Genomic DNA, 19,399 nt, shown 5'->3' on the forward strand with positions numbered 1-19,399 from the left:
GGCCTTGTTTGCTTTCAGCTGGGGACAGGCATGTAGGAGGACTCAAATTTTTGGCTGCCCTGTCTATGTATATGAATGACCATGAAAGCACTGTGCGTATTGATTCTGAGATTACACATAAATGTTAGTGAGTAAGCGAATCAGCAAATACAGGGTCTATGAATAATGAGGCTTGACCGTTTTCCTTTGTTCCAGAGGCAGACTCAAACTCTGGGGCTGGGACATGTGGAGGATGGGGTGGGAGTGGGGAGCAGGGTCAAGGAGAAGGGAATTAGATGGCAAAGAGCCCCCTGTCCATGCTGGTACCTCTGCTGGCGTCCCTGGGAAGGGAAGGGGAGGGGGAAGCAAGGTCAGCTGTGCACCAGCGTGCTTACAGATGAAGGAGGTGAGGCAGCTGTGGTGTCTCCGCTCCAGTGTGTCTCAACCATGTGGAGGCCTTTAGGGTCCATCTAAAAACAGACCTTCTGACTGTTACCTCATAAAAATTACTAAGTGATGTGCACCCTACATCCCCATGTCCCATTGCTGGTCCTCACCTGAGTCCCTCCGACCACCCACTGGGTGTGGGGTGGAGGATGGGGGTGAGCAAGGATGGGGTGAGGGTCAGGGATGGTGCAAAATGTGTGCTCTGCCTCTGCATGGTCCTGCCTTAGTGTCTTGCTTCCCAGGACGTGCCCGTAGCGGGGTCAGGAGGAGACTGGGAGGGGCTGCAGTGGAGGGAGAGGGAGCCGCCCGTGCCCTGGTGTTCTGCTCCGGTCTGCCAAATTCCTGAGACTGACTTACATTTTCCGCAGGTTGGGCAACTTCTTGAAGATACCAGTGGCCTCTAGAACAGATATCTCATTGTCGTTCAGTCGGCTACATGGGAAGCAAGCAGATGAGGTGGTGGGTGAGCTGTGGATGGGGCACCTCCTCCATTAGTCCTCCATCCCCCCGTGGCTTCAGCTGAATTGCCACCTGGACCTCACTCAGTCCAGGTCAATAGCACCATAGAAACCCTCCGTGTACCCCATCAGCATGGGGGGCCCAGCAGCAAGAGGAGGGGTGTGAGAAGGGGCCAGAAAGGAGAGGAAGACCCTCTGCCGAAGGCGTATTCAACTTTTTGAATGCTCAGCACTTAACAGTCAAGTGCCAATGATTTGCCTTCATTTTGTAGGGGTACCAATGACCACTTAAACCCCCAGGGAGGTTTCCCCAGGTTCTTCCAACTCTCCAAGCCACTCAGGTCTTTCCTGACCACATCCCTCTGCTAAGGGCAGCTCAGGGACTCCACGCCCAACATTCATGTAAGCTCAGGGAGAGCAGGAGAGAGTCAAAGATAATAATAATAATAATAATAAATAAAGACCACCGTCATTTATGCAGGGCTTAGTGCATGCCAGGATTCAAGATAAAGTCTGTGCTCGCATCCTCTTACCTAATCTTTGTAACCCCCGTAGGAGGTAGGTATTAACACCTCTATTCTATAGCTCAGAATCTGATGCTCAGATCTGAGAAGCAACTTGCCCAACCTCAGGGAAACTGGAGACTACAGGAGTCAGGCCCAGATCCGTCACCCCTGCCCCCCACCCCATGCTGTAACTCTGAGCTCTGCCACTTCTGGATAAACCAACATGCCTCTTTATTAGCATGGATAACCAGAGGCTCCGATATACCTGATCGTTCTCGCTGCTTTTTCACTTTAGGACAGTCATTTATGCGCTATCCATCTTTCCGGATATGTTGTAAGCTTCCTAAGGGCTAGGAGGGGTGGTCTGCTTAGTTCACCATGGAAAAGGGTGGGCCTGGCACAGTGCCTGGCTCACAGCGGGTGTTTGGAAAATCTTTGTATCAATAGAATGAATGAGCTGTCTTTATTTGTGAGCAAGCTGTCCCCCGCGGATGCCTGGGGGAGTCTGCCCTCGTCCCGGGACGCACGGGACACCAAGGAACACCCAGGTGACTGAGCTGGGAGGGGGCCACCTCTAGGAGCCCACACCCACCCTGGCGAGCTGAGGGAGACTGGGCGTGGGGACGTGCAGGGGCTCCCGCCTGGGCAGCACTCACAGGTCGGTGACGTATTCGGGGAGGTGGCTTGGGACACGGGCCAGCTTCTGGTTGGAGCAGTCCACGATGGTGCCCTCGCAGCGGCACCTGTCTGGGCACACGAGGTCCATGAAGCACTCGCTGCTGAACCTGCTGCGGTAATCCTCCGAGCCTGGGGGGCGCCAAAGAGGGGGCATCAGTGGCAGCCGGTCCGGCATGGGGCGAGGTTGTGGGCACTGGAGATGGGGAGACACGGGGCGGGGGGATGGCCCAGTGACAGAGGCAGCATTGCCCTCATTTTTTGGCCACCTTGCTCTGCCTTCCCCGCACCCCAGCCTCCAGTCTGCTTGCTCTCCCTTTGGTCTTTGTCATTCATCACTTTCCATCTAATGCCACAAGCTCCGTGGGCTCTTAAGTTTCTGTGGGTCATGGACCTTTTTGAGGTCCCTGTACAGAATTTGGTCTACGATTTACGGGGGGTACTTAGTCCATGAGGTCCCTGATCCATGGGCCCTCTACATATTCATGAAAATCCAAATGAAGAGATTTTGATGGGGTTTTGATGGGAGCTATGCCAGGGGTGGGAATGAGGTCAGGGAAGAGGGTCATAAACTCAGTTGTCTTCAGGGACAAAGCAGGTAATGAAACGATAAAGGGGGCCCAGCACATGGCAAGCAATACCCTTGACACCCGGTTTCATGATTGGGAAGCAATCAGGAAGGAGGGTTGGGGTCCTGGGGAATTGAAGCCCACTGCCTTAACATTTGGGATTTTGGCTCAGGGTCGCCTGATAATTCTTTAAAAAAAATATTGGTGCTGAATGCAAATGGAAAACACTGTAAAGACAAGTACAACTCTTGCGAGGGTTAGATGTACCTGCTGCCTTTGAGAGGAAGCTCTGTTTAACTACAGTGAAAAGCCAGTTCCGATGAGCTAAAGGGAGTTGGAGCTAAGATTAATGTTTGAAATCGAATTTTTCTGGAGGTTACGTACACAGTAATGGGAACAGGGCCAATGATGTGCCGTCTTGAGAGATGCCCCGAGGAGCTGCTTTAATGATCAGAAATGATCCCCTGGCACCTGGGCGAACCTCTGTGAGACCACAAACCTTGCCCGAAATAAAAGGGAAGCTCTGGTTCTCCTATCAGACATGAGCTAGTTGACGGGGGTCGGGTCTCTTTTATTTTCACCCTCAGCGGTTCCTCGGCACAATGCCGGGCACGAGAGCTCGGCTCACATCTGTCCAGTGCATAAATGGGGTGTCGTTAGCACATAAATTGTTCCATACATGCGTATTTCTGCAGTGTTGCAGAGAACGTGAAGGTCATTTGTTTGCCTGGCTAGTTGAGATGGACCTTGGCCATTTTATGTGTATTAGGAGCAGAACGGGGCATCTGCAGTACAGAGGTTTTAGCAATAGAAGGCGTGGATTTGCCCAGGCTTTGCCACTTACTAGCCTCAATCTCTCCACATGTAAAACGGGAATCACATACATTGCCCCTATCTCACAGGGGCTGTGAAGATTTGAGGAAGATCAAGGTGGTGGACAGCCTCTGGAAAAGGGTCAAGAGCTGTACAGATGTTTGTGGTTCAATTTTTTGGGGCACCTGGTGGAACACTTGGCATGTCAGAAGCCGTTAAAACATCGGCGCAGTGAGTGATGATAGCTGATGTGTACTGAGCGTGGATCACAAGCAGGGCACTGTTCTTTGAACTTCAAACGGGTGAGCCCATTAAACCTTCACAACACTCTGAGGCTATTATGACTCCATGTTATCAATGAGGAAACTGAGGCCTGCAGGTCACTCAGGACGTGGTAGAGAAACGAACCCAGGCAGGCTGCTGCCAGGGCCCATGTGACTAATACTTTGCTTTACTGCAGATGTGCTTTTGGACAAAACCTTAATCCCAGAATGATCATAAAGTCAAGTCGGTGGAGGTGAACTGAATGGCATTTTCCCTCAGTGGGCTGCAGGGAGACAGGAAGCAGATGTCTCCACGGCCCTCTTGGTTTCTCACTCCTCACGTTTTCTCCCCGTGGTAATGCCCGATTGGGGATGGACTTGGTGGGTCTCTGATTCTGAAGTGACATCATCCACCTAAAACAGAAGGTCAAGGCCTGGACCTGTCTCTTTCCCTCTTTGCTCCTTCCCCATTCCCCTCCTTCATCTCACTTTCCACCCGCAGGCTTGTGTGAGCAAAATCCAAGCAGGTATCCCAGGTGTTCTGGGCGGCTCCCTGGTCCAGTGCATTATGCAAATTTCTTGCCCTTGGCTTGTCAGTATCCGTCCCACTGAATGACCCTGACCTGGGCTGTTTCCGGCCCCCCACCCGCCGACGCATCAGCGTGCTGAGTCCTGGATGAATTTCATCGCGCAAACCCTGCTAGATGACAACCCTCTCTCATTCCCCACGGCGGTTCCCCACGGTGACGGTGTGAAGGGGCTTTGCGTACATATGCATGTATTTTTCCTTTGAGAAGGCGTCTAGGATGGGATCCTTGCAAAGCGGAGGAACCCTGAGTGATCAAAGCCAGAAAGACAGGAGGGAGCACAGTTTGCTCGCTAACACGATGAGCCTGAAGACGTGCACCGGCTGGGCTGCGGCTGGGGACAGCCGCCGATTAAATGCGTTTTCGTTTCAATCAAGGTGAGAGCGTCTGTAGTTAGCAGGAATCGCTCTCTGTAGTATACTTAGATTATAACTGGCCGACCTGTGCAATGGAGCCGCTGACCCATTTTAATGAAATGATTTTGCAATTAGATTCGATGGACTAATGTGTTCTTTCCAACATTTTTCCCCCTGCTGTTTTTGTTATTGCCCTGGTTTGTAATAACGAGGGGGTCGGAGTTTGGCATTTTACATGAGTGGGGCCAGAAATGTTAATAACGGCGTACGTACAAAACTGAAAGGGTGCGTTCCCCAGTCGGAGCCAGCCTGAGATGCCAGGCTCCATCACTTCGTATTTCATTACCCAAACTACTCAGGGTTTCTCGGAGCCATTTGTTATGCCTAATGCTCATAACTACCCCAAAGTATTTTTAACTTTTCCAGAGCTTTAAAAGTCAATTTCAATCTCAATGCATATTTGTCACTGCCAGAAATACTTAGTAGGAGAGAAGTAACTGAAATAGGCCGTTGCTTCCTCTCTTTAGGGGAGTTCAGACAGGAGGGATCTCGGAGGATTTGAACAAGGGCCATAAAACTAGACGCCGGCTGAAATGGGTCTTGGGAGAGCTGATGTCACCTGGCATCTCCCCTGCTCCTGCCCCCGTAGCCCTCCTCCTCCTTGGTGGGCAGCTCAGAACGACGACACTTGGGACGTGAGCACAGAGAAACTTCAATAGACCAGGGGAGTGGAAATCCACAGCAATGCGGTTTTATTATGAATCCCTGCCCTGCCGCCACTTCCCAGGAGAGGATGTATGTAATGTTTGGATGGTCAGGGGCTTGGGGCAGGTGGGGAGTCAAAGCTCCCATCCTTTGGATGGACTTGGCTGCAGAGGCCAGCGCTGGGCCCAGGATGGCTGCTGTCACTAGCAGTCTGCATTTTGCATCATCCTCTGGGCAACCAGTTTGTTTAATGGAAGTCACAGATGCACGGTTATCAGAGCACCAAGGACCTGCCAGCGCACGTGTCCAGAGTTCTCCTCTTCTACCTCCAATACCCCTAAGGTGGGCGGGATGAAAGAAGGAGGAAAGGAGCAGAAAGAGGAACTGGGGGCGGAGTAGGAGGCCTGCCGGGGCTCTTCAGCTTGAAAGGACAAGCAAAGGTTATAGGTCATGAATGGAATCAAGAGAACATTGCTAGGTTCACAGTTATCCACTCGTCGGCAAAGGCCAGGGGACCAGACACCAGTTGGCTGGAAAACACCAATTGTTTACCAGGAGTTTGGAGATTGGTTGGGCAGGCAGCTGTCCTAGTAAGTTCTCCCTGTCAGAGTCTAACATGAATGCAGCTATCTGCCTGGAAGCAGAGGGAAATGGCCATGGCCTGCAGCTGGTCACTGCCCGGTCACAGCCAGCTGCCGGAGGACCAGGGAGGCACCCGTGGAAGGGCACCCTGTGGACCCACTCCCGAAGGCCTGGCCCTGGCACGGTGGCGGCAGTGCCGAGGAACTCAGAACGCCCTCTCTGTTCAGAGGGAAAGAAAATTTCTCTAGGTCCGAGGACTTGTTCTGTACCAAATGGGTCTTGGTATATTCATGCTGGAGGGGAGGAGCCATGTAAACAGGGATGCTTGCTCTCTTTCTTGCTCAAGTCATTTTCTATTAACAGAAGGAAGTTTGAAAGGGAGTGTTATTTTTTTCAACTCCCTATCGAGTCAAGTCAAGGTCTTTCTGATTTCATAACTCAAGGCCAGGGGCCTGTCCGCAGCTGGGAAAGCTGAGGAGTACAGTCGTAAAGGGCAGCCATGCTGGAGTCCAGTGACCCTGGGCAAGTTAGCTGGCCTCTCTGAGCCTCAATGTTCTCATCTGCAGAATGGGACTTATAGGGTTGTTGTGAAAATTAAACAAGGTAATGATGTAAACTAGCTCAGCACCCGGTCTATAGTAAGCACGTGAGAAAAGAATTCAGAGAGGTAAACAGGACTTTCCATTCCTCAGCAATGGCTGGGGCCCTGGCTCTGAGGGGTAACCCGAGAGAGAGGAGACAGTGAGAGTCACACATCGCCATGGAAGCCCAGAGCCCGGCTCCTGGCTCAAGCCAGGGCCCTCTCTCACATGGGACAGCACACACATTCCACGGCATGAACCAACAGCACAATCTTCCGGTGACACTGGGTCTAGGATTTATCAAGAAATAAGCAGCACGGGAGGTGCCGAGACACCCCTCTCTTTATTATCAGAGGCAGTGGGCTTCCGCACAGACCCCACATGGCACGGAGCTAGCACCGCTGAGGAGTCCAGCACTTTCGCCTCATGTTAGCTGTGCTTGGAAGGTCAAGGAGACAGCTTGGACTTTAGGCTGCACGGGGACCAAAGTACTTGTGAGGAGAGGGGGTCAGTTCCAGAAGGAGCCTCAGGTTACATCCAGTGTCTCAGACTCATGGCAGTTTCATCATTCTCATGCTCACATTAAGTCCTAATGCTTCCAATAAAGACGGTAGGTGGAGGGTGGGTACCAGCAGTGTGAGCTTTGCGTTAACTGCCACGTGGGAAAATGACCTTGGGCTGGGACTCTTCCATGAAACAAAGGGCATACGCCTTGGGCATACGTGCTCTCTTCAAGAAGAAAAACAGTGGTGTCTGAGCTAGACCTAGCTACTTTACCACTTGGCTGGCATCCAGACTAGATTTGGGGGATGGCAACTCCATCTGGGATAGAGACGTGGACGCAGATCTCAGCTTGTCCCCCGTACGCTGCCCCATCCCTATTTCAGCCCACATCTGCTACCTGGAGTTGGAGGTGCTCTGTGAATCCTTCGAGACTCCCACCCCCCCCCCCACTTCGTGAGGCTGGACTGAGAGAGGCGGGTCTGGCGGGTGGTGGGCTGCGGTGCTCCAGGGCAGAGAAGAGGTGTCCAGCGGTGGCGGGCCATGCTGCAGGAGAGCGCGGTGCTTTCCGCGGTGCTTGACAGAACCATGTTCCGTTTCCATCGTTCCACCACATGGTTAGATCAAGCACAAAGGAAAGCCCCGCGGCGACTGGTCAGAGTCAAGGTCAGGAAGCAGCGTCAGAGAGAGGACAGGAGCGCTCAGAGGAAGCAGCGTGGAGAAGCGGAAGCCGGAGCAGGCCCCCACTGAGCGTGATTAGTACCGAGAGCGGGGTTCCACAGGAACACGTCCGGAGACGGGAGCCCTACCGCCCTTCACACCCCGCCCCCGGGGAGACACAGGAGGAAGGGAGAAGAACGGGTGGGAGGCCACTGGACATCCCTACTCAGGAGTATCAGGGTAGAACAGATCCTTCCCAAGGGGAATTATGACCACAAATGTCTGGGATCGTTTCGCAGGCCTGAACTGAGCCTCTGAACCCCATTCAATCACACCGTTAGATGTGCCAAGACGTCCAACTTAGCAGAAGCATCTTCTGCATTCTCTGCTGCCTAGGGCCCATCCCATAGCAGAGTGGTTCCAGGACAGGCTGTTCCCCCGGCGCCTTCAGTAAAGAGACAGGTCATGGTTCCTAGGGGTCTAGCAAAGCTGCAATGCTCTTCTTTAGAAAAAGTCCCTCTGATGTCTCCTCAGTATCCTTCAAGGCCCCCAGAAACCCCTGGCTGACAGATGCTCCTCACAGATCAATCAAGGTATAGTAGAGAAGGGCTGTGACATTGAGAGAAAATCCATGTTCCTAGCAGGGAGAAAGCTGAGGAAGCCCCAGGGCCCTGGGTTTGGGACTGAGAAACCCACAGTCACAATGATCATGACAAGGAGGTTCTTTCAAACTAAGAAAAGCAAAGAAAGTGGAAGATACCGGATTCTAGGGTCCTTCCTGACTTCCGCCATGACTGTAAATCATGGAGCGGGCTGGGGAGACCAACAACCGGTTGTTCTTGATGCCATGGGTCCAGGGAGGGTGCCCAGCCTTTACACCCTTATCTGCAAAAGGTCAGCGGCCGTTTTTATGAATTTCCACCCAAGCCATGAAGAGGTGTGTGCATCTTGAAGAGACCAGAGTCAGGGCATCTTGAAGAGACCAGAGTCAGGGCATCTTGAAGAGACCAGACTGGGACCCTCACTGCCCTGCCCTCTGACAGGAGCGACGGGGTCACCGTTCCTCCACAGTGTGTTTTTGGGGCAAGGTGGTGACAGCATATCGACGTGTATAGGTTATCTGTGACTGACTGGTTAGTCCAAGTCACTCCACAGCTCCGGATCTGGCTCCACCTCTTGCTAAGCCCTCCCATCCGACCAGCTAGAGCTGGGCACTATAATTTAGACTCCACTCTGCTTTGAGCGCCTCCGGACAGGCAGGGCTCCGCGAACACTCTGGTTTGGGGATTTCGTATTCAAGTTGGATCAGGTCCTCAGCACCAGTGCAGGGAAAATCCAGCCCTTTCATGCCCCTGTCCCCAAGCTTTAAAATTCCCCTCCTTCTGTTTGGTTTCCTTCAACAGAAAGAAATGGAGGGCGCCAGGAGAAAGTTATCAAGAAACTTCTCAGTATATCAGAAGTCCTGGGTTACACATCTTGTCCTGAAAATACCACTCTATAATCTTAGATAAGACTTCCTGCTGTGTGAACCTCATTTTCTTCCTCTCTAGCATGGACTGGGTAATCTCTGGGGGCTCTAAAGTTTTGTGATTCCCTGAGAGGTGTCTTACTCTTTGCCATCTTTGTACAGATGAGGACAGGGGTTACACCGCTCTGTACTCTTCACCACTCGTTTCTTCTTGCCAACTGGATCTCCACACACACAGTGGGGGAGGCATGACGGAAGGCAGACAGCATTTTGCAACCGCCGAGGGCTCCCCCGAGGACGGGCTTGGGGTCTCAGGCAGCCAGATGGTGCCTTCTGAGGAGGCCTTAATCTGATGGTCAGATTACCCCAGCCGGCAGCATTCACCTCTAACCCGATCTTGCTGCCCAGGGCAGCGGATACAGCTGATAGAGGCAGACACAGTGCAGCTGGGAAGCCAGATGCCCAGCCTAAGGAGGAGCTCTATGCGTTGCAAGAGCAGCCCTCAAATTGGCTCCTAATTACATCAGCTGTCTTTGCAATGGGAGTGCTTTTAGGGGAAAGTAAAAAGCAGACTTATTATCTGTCAAATCCAGTACGTGTCACCTGCCCCTCCTTCTTTCTTCTTGAGCTTCCTGGAAACAGAGAGCTTTAGAGATATGGCTTCTGCATCCCTCAATGCTAAGCAGGTCTGGGCCCCAGTGCCTCTCAAAGCCAAGGCCTTTGGAGTGCACCAGTAGCTAGCTCTCTTGACCTCTCTTGTCTGTAGCTACATAAAATAAGAGCATACAGAATGTTATATGTTAGGATCATCACAGCTCTAACTTTCTCTACCTTTATAGGAATAATCTTTCTGTTTAGTACTGATGTATAAAATTTTTTTCAGACAGGGTCAATCAAGAAACCCTGTCCCTTTTCCTTATTTGTGTCTTTTTAAAATGTCAGGAAACTCATTCCTACCCCACATAGGAAAAGAAGCCAGGGTTCCTCCAGTGCAAAGATAGGTAGGTAGTGGCAGATCTAGAGCTAGAGCTAAGCTCTACTGTTTCTAGGTCTACTGGCTGTTTTCCTCTTTCTCCTACTTACTTCTGTCTGTACCCCATCCCCAAATCCAGCCTACAGTCATTCCGAGGCAATGGCTGATCCCTGGGCTGATTCCATCCCCACCCTATGCCCCAGGGCCTTGGCATCAATCGGGATCTAGAGATCATGATGGGACCACCCCACCACCAGCCTCCAGACTGAGGGATCAGGGCTGGCCGACGGCACCCTGCCCTCTTCGGCCTCTTATCCCCCCTCTTCTTGGGCACCACTGCTGTTAGAGGTAATTAACTCAGCCCCAGCCAGACATGGGTAGGAAGAGAGGAGGCAGAAGGAACAAGAGGTGTAAGTCATGAGGAAAGGGCCCCGGGGACAAGACGGTTGTGCCTCAGGGCACAGCTCTGGGCTGGGAGAGCATTTTCCTCCCTGAGATGCTGCGGCCCCAAGAGGGAACTTAAGGAAAGAGTTCAGGGCCTGAGGTTGGGGGCGGGGCCATGAGGCTGGGGAAGGAAGTCATCCAAGCAGCTGGACCTCCTTCCCCAATGGCCCTTCTCTCCTACATGCCACGTGGTGTTGAGGGGTGAGCCAGAACTGGGGTCCGAGCCTGCCTTTACCGTTTGCTTGCTGTGACCATGGGATGCCCCCTCACCTCTGAGCCCTCAGCTCCCTCTGCTGCAGCAAGGGGACCTCTCCTGCTCGTCTCACAGGACTATTGGAAAAACCGAGTCAAACTAGAAGCCCTGAGCACAGTGCTCATCGGCGGCAAGGAGCTGCTCCCGTAACTGACATTGTTATTCTGGGGAAGGCAAATTGAGATCAATGTCTCAGACTGCCGCAAAGTCCCCGGGGTCCCTCCAAGCCCTCTCAAGGCATTTGCTTCTGGTGAAAAAAATAAAACAGCTCAGGCTGATCATTCTGGAAGCATGGACTGAAGAATCCGACTTTGAGGTCAAGAACAACGTGAAAGAAGCGGAGGTCTGCCTGCCGGTCTTCTCCCGGCGACTAGGTCTGCCTGCCGGTCTTCTCCCGGCGACTAGGGCCGACACTAGCCTTCTCCCCAGGAAAACCCACCTACACAAGATGCTGCGGGCAGGGAGAGAAGAACAGTTCCTGCTGACACACAGATTGTGAGGGTTGGCTTCACCCCATCTCACTACATCATACTATCAACGTCTCACCATCGGGAGCACAAAGCAGCTTGGTGATTTTTTTCCAGTAGCAAACAACACAAATGATAGTCATTTTTAACTGCCTGTTCATTCAGCTCTTGCGTCAAGGAAAGCAAGTTCTCTTTCCAAGATGAGCTGAGAATTCCCCTGCCATTCACCAAGCCCCCTCCCCATTTCATTTCTGGGTGCGGTAGGGAGGAAGGGTTCTGGAGAGAGCTTGGGAACTAGAGAGCAAGGCTTTGCTTTCTTTCTGAGCAACACTCTTTGCTGTTCTCTCCATGATCAGAAGGCACCCATCTGGGGTGGAGGAGACAGCAAAAACGTCTGTGAAACCTAGAATACACTGTGGTCCAAGGGCTGTACCGAAGGTGGCCATAGAGGGGGAGAGGAGGCCCCCAAGGCTCCATGCTTCCTGCAGCCTGGCCTGGGGTATATTTATTTCTCTATCTGCCACTTGGGGAGCGTGATTTGGAAACTAACGATACGAAATAAATCAATCACGGCCTCTCAAGATCGCATGTGTCCAGGCTGCCTCATCCCCTCATTTCCACCTAGCTCGGGAGCTGTGCTGCTGCCTGGGTTCTGTCTCTCCCCAAATCACCCGCCTTCCTCCCCACAATGCTTTTATTGTGCGTGCGTGTTTTATTTTAAATCCATAAGCTAATTGGTTTTCTGCAGGGCTAACTGAATTTCCCCAATTTAATTTGCAAAGATGATCCCCAGGAGCCGTTACAGCGCGCGCTGTCCTCCAGATTGGATTACTGGCCTCTCCGGGGCTGCTGCACTCGGAGTCGGAAGGTGGGGCCCTGCCCCATAAGCTGATTACCTGAGCAGCGGAACTTCTTGCTCTTGATCTGGCCGATGCGCTTGTTGGCCAGCCGGCGCGGGCTGCTGCAGCGGGCCCCGCTGGTCTCGATGGGGTTGTCCTGGAGGTAGTCGGCCAGCCACTTCAAGTGGCAGTCGCACACAAATGGGTTTTGGGCTAAGTGGCTGCGAGAGGGACGGGAGTTAATCAGATGGGACCCCTGGTGCCACGTTCCGCCACCCCCCTGCCTGGCGCTAGGCTCTGGTGCCAGGCTCCCTCCTTCATCGCCCCAGGAGGCCTCGGGGGGAGGTGCTCTCAGACAAGACCCGGAGAGGGGGCCTGAGGTCTGCTGTCCGCAAAAGACAGTCACAGGTGCAGCCGGCCTCCCGCCTGGGGAATCAGCCTTCCTTACTCTCCCCACCTGGGTCAGGACCCACCCCTGATCGTCTCCAATCTCACCCACGCCAATTTTGAAGGGCAATGAAAGTTGCAGGCTTAGGGTTTACGCTGAGAGCAGACTGAATTTTATTTCTCCAAGCTCAGGAACACCCGGTACATATAGCAGCTGGCATGGTGTCGGGCACAGGGTGGGTGTTCCATTTATAGTAGCGGGTTTTGTTCTTACCATCCTCAGCGTCACAAGGGCAACAACACCATGGGCCTGGCTTCCCCCGGCTCAGTGAGAAAACTGGCCAAAGCACCACACTCAGCGCTCAGCACGTGGTCGGGGTTCAATGTGTAGCAGCTGCTCTTACCCTTTACTGGCTCCCGTCTCTGGCTACAGGGGCAGTAAGTGCCAGGTGACTCAGAAGGGCTCCAGAAGCCCCCAGGCTCATGGTCAGGCCCGGGGCTGGAGCTAGGGTCTAAGCTGAGGGGTGGAGCCATCCAAAACACGGGCTGAGATCTGCACTCAGGTGTCATCTATCTAACGGAACTATTTATGAACGTCTGCAGTGCTTGGGAGCGAGGAACTGTTCCCTAACGAGGGTGTTGAAATACTCCCGTGTTCTGGTACAGTGTGCCTGGACCAGAGGCTTGGTTTTGTGGGTGTTGGTGGGCAGGAACGGGTTATCAGCAGAGATGGAGCCTGCTCAGAATACAGTGGCCACCGTGGTTAAAAGAGCAGGTGAGCAGCCACTCGGCCTGGCTTCAAATCCTGCTTCTTCCTAGCTGTGCAACCTTGAATAAGTTACTGAACTTCTCCGTGCCTCTGGTTTCCTCACACAGAAATGGGGGATCACAAAAGCACCCACCTCCTAGGGCTGTTGTGAGGCGTAACTGTTTGGATACAGGGAAATCACCCAGTGGGGCGCGGAGCACGGTGTGAGTGATTAGTGAGCTAGCCCTATTATGATTTTTTTAAAAATTGTTTTTTTCTTGGGCAAGCCATGCAGCATGTGGAAATGGTAGTTCCCTGAGCAGGGATCAAACCCACGCCCCCTGCATTAAAAGCACAGATCCTTAACCACTGGACCGCCAGGGAGGTCCCAAGCTAGTGCTATTATTAATATCCCGTTCTCGCTGCGGGCTCCAGGATTCCTCCTGGACGTGCTCACTCTGCCTTCATTTTGAGTGTTCTCTGCGACTACGTGTTTGGGGTTGCCGGCTGCCTGGGCACGCACTGGCACTCGAGGGGGCATACTCACAGCGTCTGGATGGCCTGCAGAGGGGCAAAGAGCCCCTTGCTGATGGTCTGAAGCTTGTTGTCGTACAGGGAGAGCAGGTTGAGGTTCTGCAGGTCCTGAAACGTGTTCACCCGCAGGCAGTTGATCTTGTTGGCATTGAGGAGCCTGCGGGCAGGAGAGAGGCTGGTGACTCACTAATCCTCGTGATGACCCGCAGTGCTCTCCTTACAGCAGGGGCTCCGGCCCTCAGCAGAGAAAGAGAGGGACTTGCATGCCTGTGGCCACCGAACCTCCGGACACGTCCAGGCACTCCTGCACCCGGTCACCACGGATGCTGTGTCGCACGCCGATCACTTGGAGACTTGCCCTGCACCCGTGCTCTCGGAGGGAGACCCGAAATGCCACCCTGTGTGCTCCACTTTCTGCTTTAGCATGCAGAGCTTCCAGGACTCAAAAAAAAAAAAAAATCATTTGGCACAATTATTTGGATGCTTTAGCTGATTGACTAAGGGTAATTTTGATTCAGAAAATTCCTTAGAGTTCTTTTGGATCACTGATCCCGTTGGAAAACTGATGAAAGTTATAGGTCATCGTCCCAGAAAAAATACAGCCGTGGGTAGGCATGTGTGCACACACATACACATCCTTTCTCTCTCTCTCACACATAAACACACACACACATACACATCCTTTCTCTCTCACACACACACACAGAAACACAAACACACACATGGATGGAGTCCCGCGTGATTCCGCAAATACACCACGCATGTTCTGAACACGCTCTTTATCCCTTTCATAACGTGATTCCTTCTCCTCCTCTGTATCTGAGCCCAAACGTCAGCTCCTCAGAGAGGCCTGCCCTGACCCCCTCATCTCCAGTACGACCCCTACTATTGTCTCTCATAGCTCCCTATTTATTTCCTTCGTAGCATTTCTCTCAATTCATGGTTAGAGGATACTTGTTTGTTTTCTTGTTTATCATTTGCCTCCCACCCAAGACGGTAAGTTCTATTATGGTACAAATGACATTATTTTATTCCTCCCTTTATTCCTAGTGCTTAGCACAAGCATTTATTAAGAAATACACTCAACTCCATGTGCAAATCCAGGGGGTCACTCTCCTCTAAGGTGACACCTATCCCCCAGGGTCAGCCTTCCTATCCACGAGGGACCCCGTTCTGCTATGGTTTTAGTTCTTCAGACCCGCCCCGGCCAACCAAAACCAAAAAAAAGAAAAAAAAAAGGCATAAAAGGAAGCTGAGTTTCTGGTGAAATGCTGGTCCATCCTAGGTGATGGAAGTGTTTTCCAGAATGGGGCTGACAAGGCAAGCACTTTGGGTCCTACAAATGTCCTTTATGATCCTAGACTGACTAGCTGTGCCCTTGAACCTCATGTAAAATCATTGCTCACCCACTCTTGAAAGCAAGTGAGGGGGTTAATAAACTAACCCGCAAAAAGCTGGAATTTTTAAAATTTCTCTTTTCAACGCTGGCTCAGAGCTTCCCTCACGGGGAGGGACCCATGGGATGCATCATGGCTGGCTTGCCTCTGGAGGCTCTTGATGCCAGGGTCCAGGGGATTGGAGCTGGTAACGGAGGGGCTGCCATGGGAGCTCAGTGACCCATGCCCCCACTCCCTTGCTGCAGGCCCGTCCCGTGAGGCAGGCAGCTGTGGCAGTGACAAGAGGAAGAAGAACTGACGTTTAATCTGGCTAATAACGGTCAGGGTCCCAAGGGTTCACACAGATGTCCTCCTGCCTCCCAGTGGCAAAAAAAACTCACGTTGCTAGAATACATTTCCTGTTTTCCAGCGTGCTTTCCTGACAGCCTTTTATTCTCACAGTAACCTGGGCAGATGGGCAGAGCCAGCCTTGCACGTTACAGTTGAGGAAACTGAGGCTGAGAGATTGGTGGGCTTGTTCCAGGTTACACGTTTCCAAGGCGCATGCTGGATGCAGTTATGGTACTCTAGGTCTCTGGAGGGTTTAGTTGCTTCTTTTTGAATGCCTCATCTACCCCACCCATCTGTCTATCCCCTCTGTAGCAATTTCCCCCAAGAATTTACTGTGCTTTGTATATTAAATTTTAGTCAAAATCACTCTCTTTGGGGGGTATTTCAAGGAGGTTGCTATGGAACAGAGAAACATGGAGAATAGCGAGAGGATCCAACAGGGCTAAGTCGCCACAGGTCAGGAATGAACCCTTCACACACACACATTTTTTGGTTCCCTTGTTTAAAAAGAAAGATAAAGTATGCGGTAGATGATTTGTTCCAAAGCTTGATGTTCAGGGCCTTTTGAGGGCATCATCTTGCTAGGAAATACCGAATTATCAGTAAAGAGACCAGGTCAGAAATGCCAATCTCATGACCTGAGGATAGAATCCTCCCTGCAGCATCTTGCAACATCCCACATGCAACTCTGTTCATTCAGCCCTCCCAGCGTGTTAAAAACCGGGAAAAAACTATAATGAGGTATCACCTCACATCAGTCAGAATGGCCATCATTAAAAAGTCTACAAATAACAAATGCTGGAGAGGGTGTGGAGAAAAGGGAGCCCTCCTACACTGTTGGTGGGAATGTAACATTGGTGCAGCCACTATGGAGAACAGTATGGAGGTTCCTTAAAAACCTAAAAAAAGAGTCACCATATGATCCACTCCTGGGCGTATATCTGGAGAAAACGCTAATCCGAAAAGATACATGCACCCCAATATTCATAGCAGCACTATTTACAACAGCTAAGACACGGAAGCAACCTAAGTGTCCATCGACAGATGAATGGATGAAGAAGATGTGGTATGTTCATATATATATATATACACACACACATACACATACACATATATATATATAAAATGTAATATTACTCAGCTATAAAAAGCTAAGTAATATATTATAAAATGTGTATATATATAAAGTATATATATTTATATGAAAATATATAAAATGTATATATATTTATATAAAAATATATAAAATGTATATATATATAAAATGTAATATTACTCAGCTATAAATATATATATATAAAATGTAATATTACTCAGTTATAAAAAGAATGAAATAATGCCATTTGCAGCAATATGGATGGACCTAGAGATTATCATACTAAGTGAAGTAAGTCAGACAGACAAAGATAACTATATGGTATCACTTATATGTGGAGTCTAAACTATGATACAAATGAACTTATTTACAAGGCAGAAACAGACTCACAGACATAGAAAACAAACTATGGTTACCAAAGGGGAAAGTGGGGTGGGGAGAGATAAATTAGGAGTTTGGGATTAGCAGATACAAACTACTATACATAATGGAAAAGAATGGAAAAAGAATACATATACATATATAGGTATAACTGAATCACTTTGCTGTACATCAGAAGCTAACAACATTGTAAATCAACTATACTTCAATAAAAAAAATTGGGACATTTCTCCCTCTCACTCACACACATCATATTTCTATTTTCTCTTGAAAAAAATCAGAAGCTCTAGTAACACTGGGCCCACTGGAGGCAGCCATGGGGTGGCTGCCCCCTTTAGATAAGACATATGCTCTGTTTGCCACAGTCCTCACCATTCCCTATTGTATGCCCTTCACAAGTTAATTCTACTGACCTTGCCTGAGGAGGCATTTAGATTTGAGACTCTAGTGTAGATTCATGAGCCCAATTGCTGTACGTGGTTCTGGGGAATGCCAGACACTGGATAAGGCGGATGGCTATGGGGAGAGAGGAGTGCAACTCTGATCTGCCTTGAAAGGGTATCTAAACTGCAGGCCACTCTGGCAACCCTCCTCACCCATCAGAACTATCGAGGCTTCTTTTTCTGCCCACTTTCTTGTTCCCTACTGCTCCTAGATCTCTCAGCAAGAGATGTTATCGCAAAGATGTAAGGCATCAAAGCAACCCAGGCTGGTACAATTTTGAGGCAAAGATAGCACATATGCAGGAGCAAAAGGAAACACAAAAGGGCAGAGTCTCCCCATCGCTTATTCTCTCCCAGGATGCTTGGCTCCCTAAGGCAAGATGCATCGGCGCAGGGAGAGATAAAATTAAGCTGCTTATCCAGATTTAGATGCCGAGGACAGCCTCACTGATCTCCAGCACAGGCGACATCTAACAGCCTGTCTTTCTGTCCTCTATCCTTTGGGAGGAAGGTTGGCAGCTACTCAACTGGGTCTGGCTTCCATGAAAGGATCTCTGAGCTCTCTGGTACATGGACAAGAGTTGCAGGGGAATTAAACAAACAAACAACATCCTAATCATTTGCAGAGACGTGGATGGACCTAGAGAGTGTCATACAGAGTGAAGTAAGTCAGAAAGAGAAAAGCAAATATTGTATAATAACGCATATATGTGGAATCTAGAAAAATGGTATAGATGATCTTATTTGCAAAGCAGAAATAGAGACACAGAGGTAGAGAACAAATGTATGGATACCAAGGGGGAAAGGGGTGGAGTGGGAGGAATTGGGAGACTGGGACTGACACATATACATTATTGTTACTATGTATAAAATAGACAACCGATGGGAACATACTGTACAGCACAGGGAACTCTACCTAATGCACTGTGGTAACCTAAACGGGAGGGAAGTCCAAAAGGGAGGGGCTATCTGTATGTGTATGGCTGATTCATTTTGTTGTGCAGTGGAGGCTAACACAACATTGTAAAGCAACCATAGTCCAATAAAAATTAATTAAAAACAACACCCTAAAAAATAAAAATAAAGAAAAACCACCCTATGATGGAGCAAACAGAGAGTAAACAACTACCTGAAATGGGGTTCAGCAATTCTGTGAGAAGTTCTGGACATAGGCCTTCTCCCTCCTTCACTGGAGGGACTGATTCTGCCTCTTTCTCCATCAAGGCTGCTTGATCTGTCCCAGTTCATTCCCCTCGGAGAAGCAGCGGTGTAACTGCTGTGTGAATTAATACTAATGCAGCGTCATCTCCAGAGACCACAGCTCTGTGTGCAGCCCTGTGCCAAAGGTTTTCCAAAGCACTTTCCATGTAGTGTTTTCTTTCACCCTCACAGCACCACTATGATTGTCCTCATTTTGCTGATGAGGAAACTGAGGGTCAGAGTGGTGATGGATTTAACCAAGGCTGCCCAGTGAACTTCCAGCCTGTCCGACTCCAAAGCTCCTCTCTCATCCACCATGGAAAATCCATCTTCTCCTTCCTGTGCCTGGTGGAAGGTGTTGCCTGTTTCTGGGGAGTGGCTGTTTTTGCTAGCTTCGGAATGCGCCTGGGCACACTTCAGGTGGACCTTTGCCTCTTGGTTGTATAGAGGCATCAGGCGTCCTGCTGACTCTTAGGGAGAACCCGGCACCAAGGTGCTGCGACGGGATTGCTCTTTGAAGTGCTCACTAAGCTGCCATTGGCACAATGGCAGGCTCCTCGCTGAGTGGCCTGCACCTGCGCAAAGCAGGCTCTCAACCTTCACGCATCGTTGACTAACGGCTGATTTAGGAGCTGGTATGTTTGGCTCTGTGCTCCCCTCACCCTGAATTCTCACTCAAGGCAGACCAGGGGACAGCGACGAAGCAGAGACAACAGCATCCCTTATGCAAGATGGGCTGCTCCAGCTTGCCACATTC

At 50.6% G+C, this 19,399-nt stretch overlaps 1 protein-coding gene across 1 annotated transcript in view; it reads right to left on the minus strand.

The window, feature by feature from the left end:
• Positions 1 to 19,399, minus strand: part of SLIT3 (slit guidance ligand 3) — a 610,847-nt gene that overhangs the window by 87,962 nt on the left and 503,486 nt on the right. Inside the window, exons 13-16 of the mRNA XM_060144178.1 lie at positions 13,809 to 13,952; positions 12,184 to 12,347; positions 2,047 to 2,197; positions 784 to 858 (exon numbers count right to left, since the gene is read on the minus strand). Coding sequence (XP_060000161.1) covers positions 784 to 858; positions 2,047 to 2,197; positions 12,184 to 12,347; positions 13,809 to 13,952 — 534 coding nt within the window. The remainder of the gene's footprint in view (positions 1 to 783; positions 859 to 2,046; positions 2,198 to 12,183; positions 12,348 to 13,808; positions 13,953 to 19,399) is intronic.

This window comes from Lagenorhynchus albirostris, chromosome 3 (genome assembly GCF_949774975.1).
Source record: "Lagenorhynchus albirostris chromosome 3, mLagAlb1.1, whole genome shotgun sequence".
NCBI classification, from domain to species: domain Eukaryota; kingdom Metazoa; phylum Chordata; class Mammalia; order Artiodactyla; family Delphinidae; genus Lagenorhynchus; species Lagenorhynchus albirostris.